Genomic DNA, 24,241 nt, shown 5'->3' on the forward strand with positions numbered 1-24,241 from the left:
TCCTCTTATTGACGTCTCTGTAATAAGGGAGTCTTTTCTAATAGTTCTTGTCAGAACTTGTATAAACAACAATGGAGATATTGGATGACCTTATCCTTGTCTGGAGTATTTTAATCTTAATCTTTAAATTCTCATTCGAAGGATCCAGCTTTAATTCTTTCTCTTTCTTCTGAATACCGTCCAATCTTGGAATGTTCTCATTCTCTTTTCTTTCCTGCTGCAAACCTAATTGCCAGTCCTCTAAAAAAAGCTTTGCTTGCATCCCAAACTATCTTCATCGATGTTTCTCCATTCATATTTTGTTGAAAAAAAGTCTTCATTTCTTTCTGAGCCATCTCTAAAAATTGTCTATTTTTAAGTATTTGTGTATTTAACCTCCAGCTAATTTTTGTGTCTTCTCTTTAATCCTCAGTAATAGTGGGTTGTGATCTGCAAAGGTTTGTGGCATAATATCAATATCTTCAACTTCCTGAAAGAGATTTGATTTAATCCAACACATATCACTTCTGGACCAAGATTTATGTCTATCAGAATAAAAAGGGACTTCCGGTTGATGGCGGCACACTAGACAGACGCATCTACCGGACCTTCCGGGGATGAGGTCTGTGCACGGCGGGAAGGAGGGGGAGCGCTGGCCCATTACCCCCCCAGGGAGCCTGGCAGAAGGCTCTTAGCCAGGGGACTTATGAGGAGTCACCTCTTTGCCTATGTGTTGTGGGTGAATTGAGGCGCTCCTCCGTCCCAATGGTCCTTCCTGTGCAGTGCCCGAATGGGACCTAGTGACGCTGACCGGGGCAAGCGTAGGAGATCGAGCGGATGAAATGAAGTAAAGCGGGGTCGGAAGACCAGATATGAATGTCTGACTGAGCGAAACGACAGTTAAAGAGAAAAAGAAAGTGCCCTACCCCATGTTGAAAAACGGAAAGTGAAGTGGGCGGGAAAGGGACGCCTCCTAACCGCATGAACTTCTGAGCGAATCGAGGGGGGGGAGCGGAAAAGAAGGCATGCATAACTGTTAAGAATTACTTACCAAGGTGAGTTCAGGCGTTTGAGCGCATATTCAGAGTAAACAACCGAGTTTTCAAAGTAAACAACCGAGAAAGATGGCGGGGAAGAGGACGGAGAAAGAGAAACTTTCAAAATCGAAACTAATGGAGAGCCCTAAACCAGAAGGAGCTAACAAGCTGGCAAAGGCTCTGATCATACACATATCCATGTAATCATATTTTGTTATAGTTTCCTTCACCATTTGAAAATATTTCCCCTGCGATTCATTCAGTGCATGTATCACCACCATTAGAATTTTCCTGTCTCTAATATCTATTTCAAGTAGAAGTCTTCCATTTTCTAATGAAGATACCAAAATAGGTTTCAATTTTTCTTTAACATAGACAGCTATTCCTCTTTTCTTTACATTGTCCGAAGCAGTAAATAACTTGCAAAGTTTCTTATTGACCAGATAGTGTTCATCTTTACGACTAATATGTGTTTCCTGCAAAAATACAATATCGACATCTATCTTCTTAAGTTGTTTAAATATCTTTCATTTTTTCTCAGGTGAATTTATATCTTGATCATTGATAGATCCATTATAGTTGATTTCTATTTCTTGTTGTCATTCTGTGGTCTTCCTTCTGTTGATGATTTTGGGATGTACTGGCCTTAATCTGAGGCTGCTGAGTAAGATGATGCTTCCTCTTCTTTTTCTGTTGTTGAGGCTTTTGTTTTTATCTTCTTTATTTCTCCTCGCTGTAGAAGCTTTCCATAACGGTCCAAAAAGTATTTTGCCTTGAAGATGGAGTCTAATCTGAATCTTTGTCCTTCAAATGTGAAGAAAATTCCTTCTGGAGTAAGCCATCGAAATGTAATTGAATTTGTGGTAAGTTTAGAAAACAAAAATACAAATTATTTCCTTTTTTGTCTCATTTTCCAAGGAATTTCTTTTATAATCTTTATTTCCTTGTCTTGTATTTTAAGAGAATTATTTTGTGCTTCTTTCCACACACAATCTCTGATTGTCTTCTTAGTAAATTTCACATGTACTTCCCTTGGAAGATATAAGAAGTCAATTTCCCTCTCCATTTCTTCATATTTAACTTCCATTAAATCTGCCAATCCTTCTGCCATAACTCTGATTAGCCCTTCTCCTTTTTGTTCAGGCATGTTCTGAAATCTCAGCACATAAGCTGCTCTATCCATTTCCAGTTGAATCAGAGAGTACAAAGCGGTCTTCTGCTGTGTATCCAGTCTGTCCACCCTCAATGATGTTGCTTCAGCTTTCTCTTCAGCTTTCATGGCTTGCTGTGCCACCACTGTTATTTCCTTCTTATTTTCTATTAATTGTTTATTGAGATCAGCCATTTTAACTTTTACATCTCCAATCTCTGTATTCAAATTCTTCATTTGATCTTAGAAGGCTCGCTTTATCATATGTGGTGGACATGTGAGAAAGCAAGAGCGTTTTGGGCTGAAATACATGCAGAAATGGAAAAAATTGCAAAATGTAAATTTAAGAAAGAACCGGAAATATTACTTTTGGGACTTAAAATGGAAGAAGTTAATGTAGCAAAGAGGACATTGATGTGGTATATGATCACAACAGCAAGAATGACATATGCTCAATGTTGGAAACAAGATAAGGTTCCTTAAGTTGGAGACTGGATAAGGAAATTACTGTTTATGGCAGAAATGGACAAAATGATGAGAAAGTTTAACAATTTGGAAGCAGAAGACTTTTTTGCAGATTGGAAAGGTTTTAAAGACTATATGGAGAAGACTTGGGATGTAAGAGATGGACTATTTAGCTTTGACAACTATTGAATTTACTTAGATAAAATTGTATGAATAACAATAGACAATTAAGTTACCTGGGGGCACTGTGAATCTAAGAGGGAAAAAGATAAGAAAATTAAGAATTGTACAGGGGGTGGGAGCGCTGTGGGAAGCCGAATAAGGGGGGAAAGGGAGGAGGGTATATGGTAGATTTTTTGTGAAACTATGAAGTATATTGGACTATATATATCATATCTCAATAAAAGGTTTTTACAAAACAACAACAACAAATTCTTCATTTGATCTGTGACTTGTATTAAGGCTGTCTGCACCTGGCTTAAGCCTGATTGGAATCTGTCTTGCAAGTCATTCTGTACCTAGCTTAAACTTGAGTGGAATTTAGTTTGCATGTCATTTTGAGTTTGGCTCAGACTAGTTTTAAAAATAACTTGCATATCATTTTTAAGGTCTTTCAAAGTTTCCAATGTCAGCATAGTTCCCAGAGTTTTAGTCTGTGGAGTAGGTGATGCTGCTGCAGATGTTGGGGGAGTGGTTTTCTTACTGATCCTACTCATAATCACAGCTTTAGAAAATTATTTTTGTTCTATTATATAATAGATCCCCCAAGATCTTTACTATTTTCCCCTCCCCCTTAATTTCTATTTTACCAGATTTTATATTTCAACTGGCAATTAAAAGAGCCAATATCAAACCTCAAATAAGACTTAATATAAATAAATATCCTCCTGTCCAGATCCCCCAAACACTTTCACTTAGATTATTCTACTGGTTTATATCAGATTGTATCAAACATTAATCAAGAAAATTCTCTGGACACATCTTTAAAGAGAAAAAAAAGAAAGAAAAACAAGTTACAGGCCTCTTCAGCTGCTTCTGTGTTCTCTGTAGCCCAAACAAATTGTGCTTCTCCTTTGAAAACCAGAACTATTTAAGGCTTTCACCTTGAAGTGAAAGTTCCAGCTCCCTTTATAGTTCTCCAGTCACAGTCTAATTGTCTCAAAGAGTTCCAGTTCCACTTTAATTAATTCCCAAAATAAACTAAGTATAAAAAACCAGGTCCAAATTCAGTAGCAAATAACAAAGGAAATCCAAACTTCTTTTATATTCCAACCCAGTCAAGTCCAGCCGATCAATGTCCAGCAGATCAAATAACCCAATCTTCTGTAGATCAAAAAAGCCAGTGTTCTCAAGATTTATAATCCAATATAATTAGATAGAAAAACAGCCCGTAGGTCTAAGATTGGTCGAACACCTCCATCCTGCGTTGGAACGGTGAAATAGCGGGAACAGAATCCCCTGCCCTGTAGATGTAGTGACACCAGCTCGATGGCTCCCTTGTGCAGAAGGACATAGAGGTAATGTGCAGAAGCCCATAAGGGCTGGAGAAGGGTGTGTGGAAACGAAGACAGGAGTAATGGGGTTCTGAATGAATTCTATGCGGTAACCCTGGGTCAAGATGGACAGCACCCATTCGTCTGTGGTGATGAGGTGCCAAGTTTGGAGGAAGGGGGTTAGACGGGTTGGATGTGACTGGAAAACATGGAAGTCAAAAACCCTGCTTGGCGGACTTTGCCTGCTTGCTGTGGGAGGATTGGTGTCCCGATCCAAATCTAGGTTTCTGAAATGTGGGCTTCTGGCCTCCAGAGGATGTACATGGCCTCCATTGCCAGTCAGGAGACTGACAGTTTAGGGTACATTTTTGCCAGGGTCTAGACCAGAGATGAGGCTGGTATTGCTGCCTCATGGATGAAGAAACACCCAGAGCACGAGAAGCTTTTATGCTTTTATCCATATCTTGTAATATGGTGTCTGTGGTACTATTAAACAGACCAAGGGCATCGAAAGAGAGGTCCTCCATGTATGACCTAGTATCTGGCTGTAGATTGGTGTTACGTAGCCGGGAATGTCTTCGGAGAGCTATGGCTGAAGCCATTGTCCTTGAGCAGGTGTCTAGGACATGTTTAGACGTATTAATTTGTTGTTTTACCAGCACCAGCCATTGTCCTTGAGCAGGTGTCTAGGACATGTTTAGACGTATTAATTTGTTGTTTTACCAGCACCATGCCCTCCTTTTGGATGATGCGGGCTGCCTGACGCTTATCTTCTGGAAGGTTTGCCAGAAGCTCGGAGAGCCTCTCCCACAAAGTGTATTGGTATCTACTGATACACGTTAAGTAGTTGGTGGTCTTCACCCCTAGTGCTCCAGCAGAGTAGAAACGTCGTCCAAATGCATCTAGCTTTCTGCTCTCCCTGTCTGAAGGAGCAGAATGAGTTCTCTTTGATTTGGATGAGGAAGTTTGGTGGAGGATGGGAGGACGATATAGATCCGGTCGATGTCGAGGAGGGTCATCAGATGGGTGATCCGAAGGACGGGAAGAGATGCTGAGGGCCTCGATCTATGGGGTGACCGTGATCTGTGGGCAGAGTAATGATCCCAATCAGAGTAACCTGCTGGAGTCAACCAAGGCATGAATGCGGGTGGATAAGCCCCATAGAGGTAACGTAGTTGGCGGTGATCCCAGGAGAGAGCAGGAGGTGGGGGGGGCAGGAAGACTCGTGGGGATCTACTTCTGGAGCGGGAGCATCTGGGAGACAGTGTAGCATCTCGTCTCTGTAAGCGGCCCCTATTAGCCTGATCATCGATATCAAAAGGCCGATCTTCGGCAAACAGACGGGGAGGATGACATCGAGTGCTTTTAGGGATCTGTCTATGCCGATCTGGGTCAATATCGGCATGGAAGTCTGAGACCGTCGACGATGACTGAGCAGAGGGAGAGCGATCCGTGCCCAGGGGATGACTGAGGATCTTGACATTATCGATGTCGGAGAAAGGACGCATATCGACCAGCGTGTTGTGGTCTAGCTGGTGTATTGGAGAGTCCATCAGCTGGAGGGTCGGTATCGGTGGAGCGACTGGAGCCTCCGATGCCAATACTATCGTTGGAGCGGGGGCACCTTAGGGACATTACCTGGTGCTGGACCCGCGACTTTTCCAGACTTTGCAGCCTTTAGGGCCTTAGAGGAACCCTTTTTGGCAGACTTGCGCTCTTTGCAAGATTTCTCCTTCTTTTTCACGGGAGTGGATGCCAAAGATTGTGCCGTTGGTGACAGACGCTTCGATGTTGACTGGACGATGTCGGATGAGGACTTCGATACCGGAGGCGTCGATGTTGATGGTCTTACCGGTACTTCTGGATCCATGATGGAAGTGGGATTTAGCACCGACTCCAGTAACGCCACCTGGAGATGCACCACTCGGTTTTTCCTGGTTTGATTTGAAAACTTGGCACAGTGTCGACAGGACTCTGGTTGGTGCATTTGCCAAGACAAAAAATGCAAAGGGTGTAGCCGTCAGGTGGAGCGAGTTTACTGCCGCACCCCTTACAATGTTTGAAAAAGCCCCACTTCTTCTCCATAAAATAAACGAGATGGAGAAGAAAAAGAGTTTGGGGGGGGGGGAGGCCAAAGGCCCAACTGAGGAAACAAATAAACAAAGGTAAAAGTGGAAATAAGAGAAAAACTTAAGAGAAATCCGAAGAGCCTCTGAGGAAAAACAGCTACCAGTCTGACCGACGAAAGGAAGGTGCTTCCAGCGTGGCGGAAAGAAAGGAACTGGCGGGATGTCCGTGCCCACCCCTCTGGGCATGCGTGATGGGGTTCCTGCGCATGCCTGAGGTCTGGCTGTGAAAATCCGTTAAGAGCTTGCTACAATACTGTTCGATCCAGCGCAGGCACACTGTATCCCATGGGTGTGAAGCACAGAGACCACGTCAAAGATCATGGGCTTTAATTTTATTCACTGCAGTAACGGCAATGTATAATGACTTGTGCAGTCGATCGCTGACTTTTTTTGCAACCAGATGTTGGTGATGAATGACACAGAGAATGGTAAAGTAAGCTACACACCTATGGTAGTGACCAGTACTCCATCAATTGCACAAGCAAGTATGTTAGTAAGTGGAATTTCCTTGTCTTTGAAGAACTGCTCAACAACATGAAATGCTGACTACTCTTTAGTATCTGTTCTTAGTTGCCTTGCAAATAACTTTTGAGCCAAACTTTTGTCTTTTAGGAATTGTACATGCCCAAGAAACAAAGATTCATTGCCTGGCAAATTGACTCACCAAGCTATAATGCAAATTCTTTTGTCCTCAGTATACTGCACAATGTATCTTCTACTCTTTCACCATTTCATTTATGCATTTTTGCACCGAATTGTTGCTGAGAGGAACTGACTTAATTATATTTGTAAAATGATTGAGTGTACTGGTTGTTGACTGTAACAATAAATTTGACTTGACTTGACTTAATTATATTGTGTGGTGAATTCTGCAAAACAGTACTCAGAACCTAACTGTTGGTAGAATAAGTTCTTTACCAACTGTATGCAGCTTTCCAGACTTAGCAATCAACAGTGAAGTGTTGTATGATGCATGCAAACCATCAGTGTTGTATTGTGAAGCATGGCAGAACATGCTTGACAGTGTTGGCTGCTTTTAAAATTTGTCACAAAGTGATTGAAAAAAAAGTTATGTTCTTGTCTGTCTTCTCAGGATGTGCCTTCTTCAAATGTTCAATCAGTCAGGAAACTTCATTGCCTTATTAGAAAATACTTCCTCACATATTAGGCACATTGAAAGCTGCTAATTTGTTGGAGCTGGTATAAATCCATACTTCAGTTATTCCAAACAACATTGCCTACATTTCTTCTTTGATTATTCTGCTTCTGCCATTTCTATACTGAAACAATTTATTGCCTCAATACTTTATTGGTTTTTGCTTTAATTTCATTTGTTATATTTTCTTTATAAAGGTTTGGCTAAACTTTTTTATTTTTGCCAAAAATACACCCAAATTTCCCACAATATTTATATTTATTTATCATAATTTTTCCTCTTTTTGTCCCCTATTTTTTACCTCAATTACCCAATTTTTCTTCTTCTACTGCTTAATTTTTTCCTTTAAAATGATTTTTCCTTTTTAAAAACAGTTACTGAAAAACTTTAAATTTTTATATAACCTAGAAATATTAATACTGGACAGGCTGCAAGAAAAAATAACGCATATAGCTAACACATATTGTAAACTGCTCGACCACCACACAGGTGAGGATGTGGCATAAACATGCAACAAATAAATAAATAAATAAAAGTGCATTTCATAATCAATAGGTTCAGAACACAGGAAAATAAATACCACACAATACTATTATGTTAAGGACTTATCAGCAAAAACTTGAAAAATGACAGCGAAAAACACACAAAGTGATGACAGTTTCTCAAAATATGATATACTAGGCTGACTAGAGCTCTGGTGGTGTATTTACTAAAAATTCCAATAATTTCCACCGTATTTTTTAACAGCTATAGGTTCTCAGAAAAACTAAAATAGGCATGAGTGTATGACATTTATGCACACAATGCTCTGATCTAATCTTGTAGCTATAAAATAAATATACAGCAAAGAATATTTTTACACATTCTTACTAATGAAAAAATAAGGGTGAAAGAAATTTATAGCATAAAATATTTATATATAACCACTACCAAATATGCACAAACCTTCACTTCCACAGATATGAAGTAACTAATTTATAAGAAAATCAATAGCTATTTCCAATAATTGGCTATCTTGTGACAACTCGGAATCGTAAATTCAAACAAATATAACCAAAGAAAATAACTCTGAAAGTGATAAATGCAGTAAAACTTTAAAAGACTGAGCAAGGACAGTGTTTCGCTCTAGCCTGGGCAATCGCAAATATGTGAACAAGGCAGTATAGGACTGAACTCAGTAGGTTTCCACTGGACTGAGATCTACATGGCTTTATTCAAATATTCTGGTGATTCAGTAAAGATCTTTAGCCACTGCCTGACTGCTGCGGTTAAATGGGTAAGAGTGAAGCAACTGAATCCTGATGGATGATACAGAGCAGGGGTCATTTGGGGGGGGGGACGCGGGGGGACGCCATCCCCCCGGGTGAGGTGCGGGAGGGCGGGGCCTGGAGCTCCCTGCTGGTGCCCGCTGGAGGTCGCCGCCGGCTGTGGGGAGGACACACTTCCGGTGATGTCAGGGGGTGTGGCATATGCTAATGAGTCCCCCTAGCTCTTTTTCTACTAAATGACCCCTGATACAGAGAGGTCTAAAGTTTTTAGGGACAAGAGATAGTCAACAACCAAAGTTATCCATTGGGAATTAGCCCACAAGGGGAAATGTTTCCATTTTCTAGCAGAGGATAAACTAGTTGAGGGTTTTCTTGAGTTAATGATGACCCTGGAAACTTGTTTTGAAAACTCTACATAGGTGGGTTTAATAGCTAGGCTCTTAGGTGGGACCTGTGCAGCTCATGCTGTAGCATCAAACCCTTGTGCAGTAAATCTACAGTTGTTGATAAAATTTATGTATATCCCTTTGGACATCAACATCAGGATCTGCAACCAAGTCTGCCTTGGCCAGAAAGGGGTCACAAGTACACACTAGGTCTCCTGGGTCTTGGTGAGGATCTTTGTTATGGGGGGAAGGCCATAAAACAGAGCATTCATCCTCTGGAACTGTAAAACATCCCCTATGGAACAGCATCCCAGCCCTGGAACAGAAGATCTGGGATTTGGTACTATGTCTGGTAGCAAACAAATCCACAGAGGTGAAACCCCATTGGGTAAAGAAGGGGAGTAGGTGTTCCACGGCAATGGACCGCTTGGGATCTGAGCAACCCATCCTTGCTAAGGACATCAGCCCATGTGCTATTTGTGCCCACAATATGTATAACATGTAACGAAATCCCTAGTACAACCGCCGTTTCCCACATGGCCACAGTCACTCTGCAAAAGGAAATACATACTGTGCCACCTTGTTGGTTGATATAACATATTGCAGTTCTGTTGTCTGTCTGTACTTGGATAATCTGTCCTCTGACTAGCACTGCAAGAGTTGAGGGTGTAATGATGGCATGTGATTCCAAAACTGTAATGTGCAACCTCTTCTCTGAGGATAACCACTTGTCCTGAACGGAAAGGGAGCCACAATGGGCGCCCCGGCTCTCCATGGAGGTATCAGTAGTAATGGTCACCTGTGGTGGCTGTTGACAGAAAGGGACCCCTTCTAGGAGGATCTCCTCATGCAACCATGAAACTAGCTGCCAAATTATATAGTGTGGTGCAGAAAAGGTTTGATTTTGAGAATGCACAGTGGGGCCAAATTTCCTCAAAAACCAATTCTGTAATGGGCTCATTCTAAGGCACACATGCAGTACTGTGGCTGTAGTGGACACCATGAGTACTAGTAATTTTTGGTAAAACAATGCTGATTGAAAATACTGCTTAGTGACTTGTCTAATTAAAGCCCTGATGCTAGCTGCTCTATCTACAGGAAGAAAGGCCCTTGCAAGTGAAGAATCTAAGAGGACACCAACAAAGGTGGCTCGCTAAACACTCCCTGGGCAACCAGGGCTTCTAGAGAGCCAGTCTGGTGTAGTGGTTAAGTGTGCGGACTCCAATCTGGGAGAACCGGGTTTAATTCCCCACTTCTCCACTTGCAGCTGCTGGATGACCTTGGGCAAGCCATAGTTCTGTCAGAACTGTCCTTGAAAGGGCAGTTTCTGTCAGAGCTCTCTCAGCCCCACCTACCTCTCCTCTTTTCAAGCTACTATAGATTTTCTAATTCTTTGGGCAAGCCATCCAAACCTAGCCACCTGATAAGTAACTTCTGCCCGGCTATCCGAGAGCAAATTTCTTAAAAGGCAGATTCTTTGCCTGTGAGACAGGGGGAGTGTCTTAGAGAAAGGAAGAGACTCGCGGATGTTATTATATGCTTTACAATAAAAAATTACATGTTCTACACACTCAATACCATCCACACAACAGGGGCATAGCCTTTCTTTGTAAGGAGTCTTGTTAAATTTTCCTTCCAGGACTGCAGCTGGGAATACAACCAAACACATTAATGTAACCATTCTTCTGTAGTCCTGATTTAATAAACGGGAGAGGTAAGGCATAGGGATTACTCTTTTATCTGGAGCCAGAAGGTCTCGCCATTTCTCTATTTAGATCATGTTGTCTAGAGATATCCAGTATTCTCTGTCTTGCTGTGAACTTGGCCTTTTCATAACCCATAGAACACAAATATTGTTTAGACAAACCGTAAGAGGCTAATTTCTTATCTAGCACCTTAAACCAAGGGGGTTCAAAATGGTCTGACATTATTAAACTTGTCAATTCATTGGGTAGAAAAGTTAGTTTTAACCAAAACGTTGTCACTGCAATCCATAGCTTTGCCTCAACTGTAATCATGCCTGTGTCTATGCAAACAAGGGCATTTGGAACCCCATTAGGGCTTGTAGAATTGCTCACAAAATTTTTGACTGAAATGTGTCTGCTTTCTTAAGGTTTGCTGTAATGTTAATGGGGCTCTGTATGTAAGATGAGACAAAGATTTAGCCTTAAATAATCTAAGGGCAGCCACAGGACATTTACCCCCTTTGTTCCAGTAAAATTTTTGAATCGCCCCAGAGCTCCTTTTAGTCTCTGAGACAACAATATTTATATTCACCGATCTTGAACCATTTGCCTGGAATAAAACTCCCAGGTACTTAAAATATGAAACTTGTTCAATTGGAATCGCGTTTAGAGACCAACAATAAATTTTTGGTGATTTATTTTTTGTAAAAGCCATTATTTTTGTTTTGGAGTAGTTGACCTCTAGTTTATTTTCACAACAGTAGTGGGTGAAAGTGTTCATAGCTTTCCTCAGGCCTACTGTGTTCCTTGAAAGTAAGATAGCATCATCTGCATATAAAAGGGCCCCAATATGTTTGTTGCTTAATTTAGGGGGATGGAACTCAGGTTTATTTAGATATGTTACCAGATCATTGATGTAGAAATTAAAAAGAGGCGCTAAAAGGCATCCTTGTTTAATCCCTCTACTGATCCTAATATGATCTGTGAGGTGCCCCTGTGGGGAACACCTGACCTGTACATAGGTCTGATTGTAGAGAGCCTGGATTAAGACTAATTGTCTGTCAATACTTGTCTCCCTGCTCACGGGGAGGGTGGGGTACAAATTGAATTAATACTACTACTACCACTACCACTACTACTAATAATAACTTCTTCCGTAATATATCTCTGGCAACTGAGTCAAAAGCTGATTTCAGGTCTAGGAAGGCGGCACGAAGAGATACCTTTGAATTAGAAGAGTACTTTGAGATCAAGTGGTCCAATACCACACAATGATCCAAAGTAGACCGGCCCTCCCTGAATCCTGCCTGCTCATATGCTAAACAAGAGTTCTCCTCCATTGTTGCCCTGCAAGGTGCTTATAGTTCATAAGTGATAAAAACTGGACTGTGCAAGTAGCGTGCAAAAGGGACTGAACTGTGTGGTGACCCAAAAATGATGCCAACTACAGACATACACCCAGAAGAAGGAAGCCTTCCTTTGAGATGATGTGCCAATGGTTCTTAAGGGTACCTGCCCTCTTACCTGCTGTAAGATGGGCTAGCTCCCTAGCCACATGTAGCACTGAAAACCAAGGCAGAAGACCAGAGACATGGAATCCAAACGCCATGTGGAGCTTCTTCCTTACACACGCAGGCACCATTCCCCTATCACACCCCGCCTCGCCTAGCTGAAGCTGCAGCCATAAATTAATCAAGGGACCACATGGAATAACAATGACTCTGGCCACATGAGTCACCATCCCTCAAGGTGCCACTGTCCCGGCCGGAGTTACTAGATCTTAATATTGTCCACTCCCTTAGTCCCTTCCCCCTGAACCCAGTTCCAATCAGCCTGCTTTGGGGACAGATCAGCAGAAGGTGTGCCAGGGGATGTGGCCAGCCTAGCTCACCCCCCATGCCACCTCATAAAAAGGGGCAGCCAGCCATGTGCTCTCTCTCTCCTGACCTCTACACCCAGCCCACTTCCACAACTCTTGGTTAGCACTGCCAGAGTCTCCACGTGTTTCTGCTGGTTCAGGACACAACCCTAATACCCCATAGTCTTCCACATTTTTTCCAAGGATCGTTTCATCCCGCGGAGAACAGTTAAAGTATTACCCCTCAACGTAACATCCTGCTAATGCGATTGTGACTACCCCTTTCTATCTAATTTTCCTAGATCTGTGTAATTGTGAGTGTGTTTGAATTGCTGTATGCTTGTGAGAGATCTTCAGTAAATTAAACCATTTTATACTAACTAACCTGTTCTTTAGATTAAAAACATATAATTGATGGCTTACTCCTGCCTACTCTATGTAGAGGTGGACACCAATTGTCTGCCTGGGGATAGGGTGAGACAGGGCACTAAGAAAGCACTGATTTTATGCATTCAGAATTTTAACCCCCCCATGATTCCAAATCCATTTACAGAAATTGTCATTTAATGAACTTCCAAACAATACACAACACAGCCTATATACAAGTGCACAAAGTATCACTTACACGGTCTTTTTGTCCTGCCGCAGAAGTTTAGAGGAAAATTCACTAAGCACTTCCAAGAAAGCAAGGTTAGGCGGTGGATATTCTTGACCTTTTTGATTCTGATATTTAAAGGCAAATTCTATGCCATCCCTGTAATAAAATGCAAAAGCACATCAGCATTTACATAGCTGGGAAACTATTATTCTTGTATGAAGTATCTTTTTATTAGTCAAACTTCAATTTAACTCCACAAGTGCAAAGCATATTTCTTAACTCAAAGACTAAGGTCAATACTTTAGCAGTCCAGAACCAGAACTTGGATTAGGGATTTTGTATTCACACAGACATAAATTAAGATTCTGAATTTCATGCAGCTCCTGCTTTGCCCTTTGCAATTTTTATCATGAAATCAATTCACTAGCTCACGCATTTTTAATGTTGCTCAAAGCTTGTTAGGTTTAAACACTTTAGAGGAAAAGAATGAATGCATAACATATAATACATTTTTATACCCAAAGTCATCTAGACCATTGCATAAAGAGAAAATGTGTATTTATGAGTCATCTCTCCATAAGAAACTTGAAGCCAATTACAATATACAAAATGTGACCTGCCTTTTAGTAACTTATGACTAACCATTAATATTTATCTCCTTGATGAGTCAGACCAGCATTCAAAGAGCCAATTTTAAACCATTCAGCTCATATAAAAAAACATAATTATTTATTCCTTAACAACATTTCCATTAGGAAATATCAGCATATTTCCAATATACATACACATGTAATTTGTAAGGAGAATCATGAATTTCAATTCTTCCTTGACAAGCTGAAATAGCTTTCTATTAAAAAGTTACACACATAAACAAAGACCCCTTTACAGCATCTTTCACTCACTTGTGTAATGTAGCCACAGCTTCTCTTGTTTTGATTTGATCGAGGCCAAAAGTGAGAGCAAACCTTCGGGCCAACTCCTTAATACCACTGACGTGCGCAGATGTTCTGTCCAGGTTGGGACCTTGTTCTTGAACAAGCTCATTAAACAGCTAAAGAAAGAATTTAATTGTTAAAACATAGGTGGTGCCTAATGGAAGTTCTGGATGTTTGCACTGATGCCTGATGCCACATAAGCTTAAATGAATTTGCCATACATTATGAACTAATGACAACAATCTAATAAGAGCTTGTTATTTCAAATACAAAAGAAAAGTGAAATAGCTTTGATAAATCAACCACATCACATTGAGCTACAGAAAAAGAATCATTTTTGCTAGTCTTTCTTCAACACTGGACATCATTCTCAGGCCCTTCTTTGTGTACCCCACATTCCGAAGTAAGGCAGATGGGCCATGAAAAGGCAGGGCCATTTCAGGGATGCCCCCATGAGCCTATGGAATATCCTTCCCCTCTTTGGATGGTACCATCTTTGGATGTTTTTCAGCACCATAACATAGCTGTTTTTATTTCAGCTGCCATTTGTACATTTTTGTTTATTTATTTACTTGGAGTAATGGCCGTTGTGGGAAGAAATACAACGGGATCTAGAAGGAAGCTCCAGATGAGTGTCTCGACTGTGGCTGGTGGGGCGGCAGAGGAAAGCGGAAAATGGAGGGAGGCAAGCCATGTTTCTTTCCTTCTGCTTAGCTATAAGGCAGGGCTGTCTCAAGTCATTTTGCTGTCCCAAGTGGGTAGAATGGGAGGACAGCCTCATGGTAACAGATATGGTTCTCTCCACCTCTGACTTATTTTTTGAGGGGGAGGGGGGTGTTATGCAGTGGCAGTTAAGTTATAAAAGCACCTCCTCCTGTGCCATGTTTTCTGGGTTCCAAGGGTCTGGAAAGTAGTTCCATAGCTTATTACATGGTTGCCAACTCTGGGTTGGGAAATACCTGTAGATTTGAGGGGTAGAGCCTGGGGAGGGCAGGATTTGGGGTGGAGAGGGACCTCAGTAGGGTATAATGCCATAGAATCCACTGCCCAAAGCAGCCATTGTCTCCAGGAGAACTGATCTTGGTCATCTGGACATCAGTTTTAATAGCTGGAGATCTCCAGGTGCTGCCTGGAGGTTGGCTTATGTTAATTTGGGGCTATGCAGTCACAGCTAAGGTAGAAAAGCACCTCCTCCTGTACCACGTTTTCTGGGTTCCAAGGGTCTGGAAAGAGGTTCCAGAGCCAATTACACGGTTGCCAACTCTGGGTTGGGAAATACCTGTAGATTTGAGGGGTAGAGCCTGGGGAGGGCAGGATTTTGGGTGGGGAGGGACCTCAGCAGGGTATAATGCCATAGAATCTACTGCCCAAAGCAGCCATTGTTTCCAAGAGAACTGATCTGGGTCATCTGGACATCAGTTTTAATAGCTGAAGCCCTGACTGCTATGTCACATTGGCTGTCATACAGGGGCCATCTCAGCAGGATATAAGGACACAAAGTCCACCATTTTCTCCAGGGGAACTGATCTCTGCCATCTGGAAAGCAGTTGTAATTCTGAGTGATCTTCAGCCCTCACCTGGAGATTTGCAACCATGGTTTCCCCCAACAGACACTAAGGGGAAATTTATTTTACCTCAGAACATCAGGTTTGCTTTAACATTCTTACCTGCTGCAAACTGAGGATGAGGGTTTTTGCACACTGAATTTTATCAATTTGTCTTGTTTTACTCAACGTCTCCTTAATTATATCTCCGTAGTCATTGTAGTACTAAAAAAAAAAAAGAGTTCAGTTGTAGTATCTAACTTTTTATCATGATTTTCTGAGAAAATTGAACCTTATTTTGGACTCTGGTCATCTTCAAGAATCTATGTTCCTGCTCAGCTGAAAAAGCTCTGTTTCATTAAAGCGGTATTGAGCTCAAATACAGCTGAGCTCATCAGTTTATTTTAAAACAACAAGGCAGAATTTGCATGATGGAGTCCATTCTCTTTCAAGCAGAGAGTGATTCTCTCATAGCCCTTCATCAATTTTATAAATTTAAAAACTGTGGGATTCAACACAACAATGTACCCAACAATGCTCAATATGGCAGAATCATGCAGTGGAAGAAAGGCAATCGACATTACTTTTTTCAAACATGCAATACTGACATTTTCAGGAGAAAAGAGCTAAATCTACAACTTACCTTCATATAATGTTTGAAGATATCAGCTGCTGCATGCATATCTACAATGTCATAAATTATAAGCTTACTAAAGGCCGCCAAAAGGTTTCTTCTCTTGTGCAGAGCTTCAATTTTATTAGCTTCATCCTCTTCATCTCCCTCTAAACAAAAGGAAATAATAAAATATTTGTCTTTCAAGTTGATATCAAACCTATTCAATCACCTGACATTACTAAATGTATATAATGTGAGTGGATAGCTCAGCTATAGTCTCAGGTGAAATTCAATGACTACTTAAAACTGAAAAAGCAACTTATGAGCACTGATCAGTTTGAATTTGATGTAAGTTAAACTCTCATTGCAGTTCACAGAAAAACAGGTTGCTTACCTGTAACTGATGATCTTCAAGTGGTCAACTGTGCAGTCACACCCATGGGATTATGTGCCTGTGCTGATCCGAATTGCTGGTATGCAAAGCTCACAAAAGGATCTTCGCGCCTCTCCTCCAGGCATGCACGGGAACCCCACTACGCATGCCCAAGGAGGAGGGGCACGGACATCCTGCCAATTCCTTCTGACCGCTGTCATGTCAATAACCAGAGAAAAATACTGAAGTGACAGCAGTGGGGAAGGACGAACGGATGGTGTGACTGCACAGATGACCACTCGAAGATCATCAGTTACAGGTAAGCAACCTGTTTATCTTCTTCGTGGTCTCTGTGCATCACACCCATGGAAGATTGAAAAGCAGTAGCTCACCTGGAGGTGGGAGCTGTCGCAATTCAATGCTCTGCCGATGAAAGGACTAGACGACCCAGGTCCACTCTGTGGCGTTCACAAACATCAACAGCGTAGTGCTTGATGAAGGTGTTCGGAGTAGACCATGTCGCAGCCCCACAGATCGCCGACAGGGAAGTACTCTTCAAGAAAGCTGTGGATGCAGCCATGGATCTTGTAGAGTGCGTTCGCACAGGCAAGGGCAATGGGCGCTTAGCCAACTGGTAGCACAGCTTAATAGTCTCAACAATCCATTTGGAGAGACGTTGTGCTGAAATTTTTAGCCCTGCGGAGTGACTGGAGTAGGAGACAAATAAACGATTGTCCCTCCTACTCTGACGTGTCCTATTTAGGTAAAAGAGCAGTGCCCTCCTAACAACTAGAGTGTGGAGGAGTTGCTGTTGTCCATCTTCCGGTTTAGGGAAGAAGCTAGGCAATAAGATCTCCAAGGCTAGGTGAAATTCGGAGACCACCTTAGGCAGAAAAGATATGTCAGGGACCAGTCTCACACCGTCCGGCAGGAATACAAGGAAAGGTGGGTCATGTCATAGAGTCGCGAATGTTCCCTCTAAGCTGTGGAGTCCCGTGAGCAAAAATTCTACTTGGTGAGCTACTGACATTAAAGTTGTGAGCAAACCATTTGGCTACTGCAGACATTAGTTTGCTCTGGAGCCATCCTTCCTGAGCTAAGACAAAAATGTGTGAGCCGGAGGCTAAAAAACTGTGAGCTAGCTCACACTAACTCAGCTTAGAGGGAACACTGGCCATGAGTTCCCCCACCCTTCTGGCCGAGGTGATGGCGATGAGAAAGGCAGTCTTCCATGCTGCATGCTCTCACTTGCAAGTCGCCTTGGGCTCAAAGGGCCGCCCCATGACATTGTGGAGCACCAGTGGTAGATTGGTGGATACAGGTGGAGCACCAGCGGATTGGTGGATACAGGTGGAGGAGACCCTTCATAAATCTCTTAGAGACTGGGTGAGAGAAAACGGAAAAACCATCGAAAAACCTGGATGGTAGGCCGAAATTGCTGACAAATATGCTCTGAGTGAGGAGTGCGAGAGCCCCTTCTCTGCCAGTGAGAGCAGAAAGTCTAAGACCTGGTCAATCCTGACAGAAGCCGGGGGGACGTCAGAGTGCTGTATGGAGGCTAAGAAGCGGGCCCACTTCCCACTGTAGGAACGTCGCGTAGAATCTTTCCTGGCATTGAGTAGCACAGTGTTGATTCTGTCAGAGAAAGTTAAGTGTCCACGAGATAAGCTGTTAACTTGAGCTTGTGTACCTCGTGGAATAGGAGAGCTCCTCCCTCTGCCAGAAGCAGATCTGGCACCTGTGGGAGGGGAAGGCACACCTTGGCTAGTGAGAGGAGATTGGTGAACCAAGGTTGCTTCAGCCACCAGAGGGTGATCAGGATGCACCTCGTACGGACCCTCATGAGTCTTTGGACCATTCTCAGCATCAGAGGCAGAGGCGGGAACATATATAGGAATTTGTCGTACCATGGGTACAGGAGTCCATCTCCCAAAGCCCTGGGATCCTGAGCCGCCCTGCAGCAAAACAAGTTGCACTTCAAGTTGTGCCTGGTGGCAAAGACGTTGACATGAGGCATGCCCCACTTTCGAAACACGGGACGTAGGTAGGCCAAGTTCAGTTCCCAATCATGATGCTGGGAGAGACCCCTGCTGAGCAGGTCTGCATGCACATTGGCCTTGCCAGCGATGTGTGAGGCAATGGGAAAGATGTGCAGAGGCATGCACTAGGCCCAAAGGTCCAGAGCCAGGAAGCAGAGACTGCAGGAGACCATCCCACCCTGCCTGTTGACGTAACTGAGAGCCTTCGTATTGTTGGTTAAGACAGTTATGCATTGTCCTGAGAGCAGAGGCTAGAAACATTGAAGGGCCAATTTTATTGCCAACAGTTTCAGAAAGTTTATGTGTCTCCTTGAGGACACAGCATCCCACCTGTGACCTACAGAGAGGCCGTTGAGGTGGGCTCCCCAGCCCCACAGCAAAGCTTCGGGTGTGAGGGTGAGAGTAGGAGTGAGAGGACGGAACGGGATCCCCTCCGTCAGGTTGTGTGAGTGCGTCCACTACACGAGGGAGTCGCGTACCTCTTGTGGTGGGGGAAAACAAACTGATTGGGACATCCGTAGGGGCTTGAAGTGACGGATGAACCAAAGCTGGAGTGGTCGCATTCACAACTTTGCAAAACGGAGGACTGCAGTTGTCGCCACCATTAGGCCCAGGAGCTGTTGAATCTGAAAGGCGGAGGAGGTTCCTTGTAGTTGAACCTGTTCTGCCAAAATGGTTAGGGTTCGTGCCCTGTCCCGAGGCAGGAAAGCTGCACCCTCTTTGGAGTCGAGTATCGCCCCTATGAACTGCACTCTTCGAGAAGGGACTAGGTGAGACTTTTTGTGGTTGACTCTGAGTCCCAGGAGATGCGCTACAACAACCATAGTCTTGGTAAAGACCCTCGGGCCGTGCTGAGGCCAAACGGTAGACTCCTGTATTGGTAGTGGCTGCTTCCTATCGTGAAACGGAGGTATTTGCGATTGGCGGGGTGGATAGTTAAATGGAAATAGGCATCCTTGAGGTCGAGGGTGGCCATCCAGCATCCCTGGGATAGGAGGGGGCGAATGACGGGAAGGGATGTAATTTTGAATTTTTGGTACTGTATATAGGTGTTGAGGCTGCGAAGGTCTAAGATCGGCCTCTGCCCATTGTCCCTCTTGGGAACCATGAAGTATCGGGAATAAAAACCGAGTCCCTGGTGATCTAGAGGCACGGGTTTTGACAGAAGGGTTTTGACAGAAGTGTGGTGACCTCCTCGAGGAGGCATGATGATGGGGGAGTGATGACGACTACAGGAAGAGGTGGGAGTTCCATGAATTCGATGGAATAGTCCTTGGCTAAGATGGAAAGGACCCATTGGTCCGATGTAATGGTGGCCCAGGCCTGTAAATATGGATGGAGGCGAGTAGGGTCGGAAGAGGTAGACAGGCAGAAGTCAAAGGCCCTGCTTGCCGGGTTTGGGTTGTTTCGGTCTGAGACTCTGCTGTCCAGAACTGTATCTCTGTCTGGCCTGGTATTGTTGCCTATTCCCAGACGGAGACCGACGTGGCCTGTAGCCCTCATCCGCTGACGGCTTAGCATACTGGCATCTGGAGCTGTAATGAGACCACGAGCAAGGACGAAAAGGCTTGGAGGGGGCAGAGACCCTCAGCGACCTCGAGGCCTTAATGCTCTTATCCATTTCCTGGAGCATCGAATCAGTGGACACATGGAAGAGACCCTGGCCATCGAAAGGCAAGTCCTCTATGTACGCCCTGGTATCAGCCGGGAGTGCAGTGGTCCTCAGCCCGGAATGCCTATGAAGGGCAACTGCAGATGACATTGTTTTAGAAAATGTATCCAGAGCATGTTTGGATGAGTTGATGATCTTGAACCGGCGGGAATTGGTGGTACACCCCTGCTGACAGGTCCAGTATGGTTGAGAACCATGGCTGCCTCAGCCACCATGGGGATATGAGGATGCAATCCGCTCTGTCGCTGATGATTTTGCGTACCACTCTTGGAAGCAGAGGCAGCGGGGGAAGAGGAAGAGAAAATTTCTGGACCACGGATAGAGACCGTCCCCCAAAAGACTGCGGGTCCCTGCCTCCTCGGCTGCAGAACATAGGACACTTTTTGTTCACCCTGGTGGTGAAAACATCTATTTGGGGGAAACCCCACTTGCGGAAGAGTGGGAGGAGGTAGGTCGAATTCATTTCCCATTCGTGCAGATGAAGTCCTCTTCAACTCAGTTGGTCTGCCTGCACATTCATGTGCCCTGGTATATGCGTGGCGATGAGGAAGATGTTGTGGGTGATGCAGAAGTCCTACAACTGAATGGCCAGTTTGCAGAGGCATTGAGAGACAGTGCCCCCCTGCCTGTTTATATAGCTGAGGGCAGTAGTATTGTCTGTAGATATTGGCGGTGGGACGGGTGGATGGTGAGGTGGAAGAATGCATCCTGGAGATCCAGAGTGGCCATCCAGACGTTCTTTTGGAGAAGTGGCAGGATCTGCTGCAAGGAGACCATGAGGAAATGGCGGTAGCGCACAAAGCAGTTGAGCGCCCTTAGATCTAAGATTGGTTGAACGCCTCCATCCCGCTTTGGAACTGTGAAATAATGGGAATAGAATCCCCTGCTGTGTTGGTGAAGTGGCACCGGCTCGATGGCTCCCTTGCGCAGAAGGCAGACACCTCCTCCAGAAGAGCTGATGAAGGGGGTGTAATAATGATGACTGTAGTAATGGGGTTCTGTATAAAATCTATACAGTAACCATGGGTCAAGATGGACAGCACCCATTTGTCTGTGGTGATGAGGTGCCAAGTTTGGAGGAAAGGGGCTAGATGGGTGGGATGTGACTGGAGAACATGGAAGTCAAAAACCCTGTTTTGCGGACTTAGCCTGCTTATGGCAGGGGGTTGTTGTCCCGATCCGAATCTAGGTTTCTGAAATGTGGGCTTCTGGCCTTCAGAGGATGTACATGGTCTCCACTGCCGCTCAGGAGACTGACGGTTTGGTGTACATTTTTGCCAGGGTCCGGACCAAGGACGAGGCCAGTATTGTTGTCTCATGGAGGAAGAAACACCCAGAGTACGAGAGGCCTTTATGCTTTTGTCCATATCTTGCAATATGGTGTCTGTGATGCTATTGAAAAGACCAAGGCCATCGAAGGGGAGATCTACGTATGCCCTGGTGTCTGACTGCAAATTGGTGTTGCGTAGCCAGGAGTGTCTTCGGAAAGCGATGGCTGAAGCCATTGTCCTTGACCAGGTGTGTAACGCATGCTTAGAAGTATTAATTTGTTGTTTTACAGCCCCATGCCCTACTTTTGGGTGATGTGGGCTAACTGATGCTTATCATCAGGAAGGGTTGCTAACATCTCAGAAAGCCTTTCCCATAAGGTATATTGATATCTACTCATACATGCTAAGTCACACCGAGCGCTCCTGTAGAGCAGAACTGTTGGCCGAATGCATCTAGCTTTCTGCTCTCCCTGTCTGAAGGGGCAGAATGGGTTCTCTTTGACTTGGATGAGGAAGTAACTACCATTGAGTTTGGTTGAGGCTGGGTAAATAAGAATTCTGTTCCTGCTTCCTGGACTCTGTACATGTGGTCCATGCAGCACGTGGACACTGGAGCTGATTAAGGTTTATCCCACGGCGTTTTAGTCACCTGCAACAGAACCGTAGACATGGGCAACGCTATAGCTGTCGATGTATCTAATTGTACAACATCGAATACAGCATCTGTAACCAGTGGTTGAGGCTGTACGATGGAAAGGCCAAGGGAGTGGGCCATTCTTTTAATGAGGTCTCCATAAGACGTTAGGTTTTCTGATGGAAATATGGGTTGGTCATCGGCCACTGCCTATTTAGGAGATGGCTGGTCAGGCGAGCTGTGGATATCCGAAACCCCTGTGTCAGAATCCTCATCTGTAGAATCAGACGAATCGGGGTCTGGTAATTGAACAGGAGTGGCTTCCACTTGACCGGTTGGCTCCGGGATCGACAGAGTTGGAATAGGGGGACTAGCCGGTCGATATTGATCCGGTCGATGTCTAGGAAGGTCTTCCGAAGGACGGTCGGGAGGACGAGAAAGAGACACAGAGGGTGTTGGTCTCAATCTGCGGGGGGGACGCAATCTATGCGTAGAATAACGATCCCAATTCGAATAAGCTGCTGGCGTGAGCCAGGGCATGGATGCCGACGGATAAGCCCCATAGAGATAGCGCATCTGACGGTGATCCCACGAGAGAGAGCAGGAGGTGGTGGGGGCAAAAAAACCCATGGCGATCTACTCCTGGAGCGGGAATGCCTGGGAGATAGTGAAGCTTCTCGTCTCCGGGAGCAGCCCATCAGCCTGCATGTCGATATCGAAAGGCCGATCTTCGGCAAAAGGACGGGGGGGGGGGGGACGTTGGGTGTCGAACAGGATCTGTTGATGCCGACTTGCACTGATATCGGTACAGAACTCAGAAAGTGGTGACGCCAATGACTGAGCAGAGGGAGAACCATCCCTGCCCGAGGGAGGGCTGAGGATTTCCACATTGTCGATGTTGGAGAAAGGACGCATGTCCGCCAGCGTATCATGGTCTAGTTGGTTTATAGGAGGGTCCATCAGTTGGATGGTTGGTATTGGTGGGGCAACCGGAGCCTCCGATGCCGATACAGTCGTAGGAATGAGGGGCACCTTAGGGGCAATACCCGGAGCACAACCTGCAACTTTTCCAGACTTCGCCACCTTCAGGAGCCCTTTTTAGCGGACTTGTGGTCTTTACCCATTTTCTCCTTCTTTTTTATGGGAGTGGACGCCGAAGACTGTGCTGTCGGTGCCGGATGCTTCGATGCCGACTGGACGATGTTGGACGAGGACTTTGACGCCGGAACCGTCAATGTCAATGGTCTCACCGGCACGTCTGGATCCATGACGGAAGAGGGGTTTAGCGCCGATTCCAGTAACTCTACTCGGAGACGCGCTGCTCGATTTTTCCTAGTTTGATTGGAAAACTTGGCACAGTGCTGGGAAGACTCTGGGCAGTGCGTCTCGCCCAGACAAAAAATACAAAGGGTGTGGCAGTCAGGCGGAGCGAGCTTACTGCTGCACCCAGTGCAACGTTTGAAAAAGCCCCACCTTTTCTCCATAAAATAAACAAAATGGAGAAGAAAAAAAGGGGGGGAAAGAAGAAAAGAGGTGGGGGGGGCGAAGGCCAAACTGAGGTAAACTTCCCCCTCTATTTTTTTTTAGATATAAGAAGAAAAAACAAAGAAACGAAGGAAAAATAGAATAGACGAAGTGAAATCCGAAAAGCTTCTGAGGAAAAAACAGCTACCAATCTCACCGACCAAGGAAAGGTGTTCCCAGCACGGCAGAAAGAAAGGAACTGCTGGGATGTCTGCGCCCACCCCTCTGGGCATGTGTGGTTGGGGGTTCCTGCGCATGCCTGAGGTCTGGGCACGAAAATCCGTTAGAGCTTGCTACAATACCGATCGATCCAGCACAGGCGCACTGAATCCCATTGGTGTGAAGCACAGAGGCCACGTCGAAGATCCTCTGGTTCAGATTTCCCCTCCCTTCATATACAGCTGGGAAATAGAAGACTTCCAGATTTAC

General features: G+C 44.5%; 1 protein-coding gene across 1 annotated transcript in view; it reads right to left on the reverse strand.

Annotated features, from left to right (window-relative positions):
• STAG1 (stromal antigen 1) overlaps window positions 1–24,241 on the reverse strand; it is a 284,176-nt gene that overhangs the window by 16,791 nt on the left and 243,144 nt on the right. The window contains exons 25-28 of the mRNA XM_015426863.1: window positions 16,327–16,466; window positions 15,807–15,908; window positions 14,107–14,255; window positions 13,232–13,360 (exon numbers count right to left, since the gene is read on the reverse strand). Of these exons, the coding sequence (XP_015282349.1) occupies window positions 13,232–13,360; window positions 14,107–14,255; window positions 15,807–15,908; window positions 16,327–16,466 (520 nt within the window). The remainder of the gene's footprint in view (window positions 1–13,231; window positions 13,361–14,106; window positions 14,256–15,806; window positions 15,909–16,326; window positions 16,467–24,241) is intronic.

This window comes from Gekko japonicus, unplaced genomic scaffold (assembly GCF_001447785.1).
Source record: "Gekko japonicus isolate JY-2015 unplaced genomic scaffold, Gekko_japonicus_V1.1 scaffold14, whole genome shotgun sequence".
Taxonomy (NCBI): Eukaryota; Metazoa; Chordata; class Lepidosauria; order Squamata; family Gekkonidae; genus Gekko; species Gekko japonicus.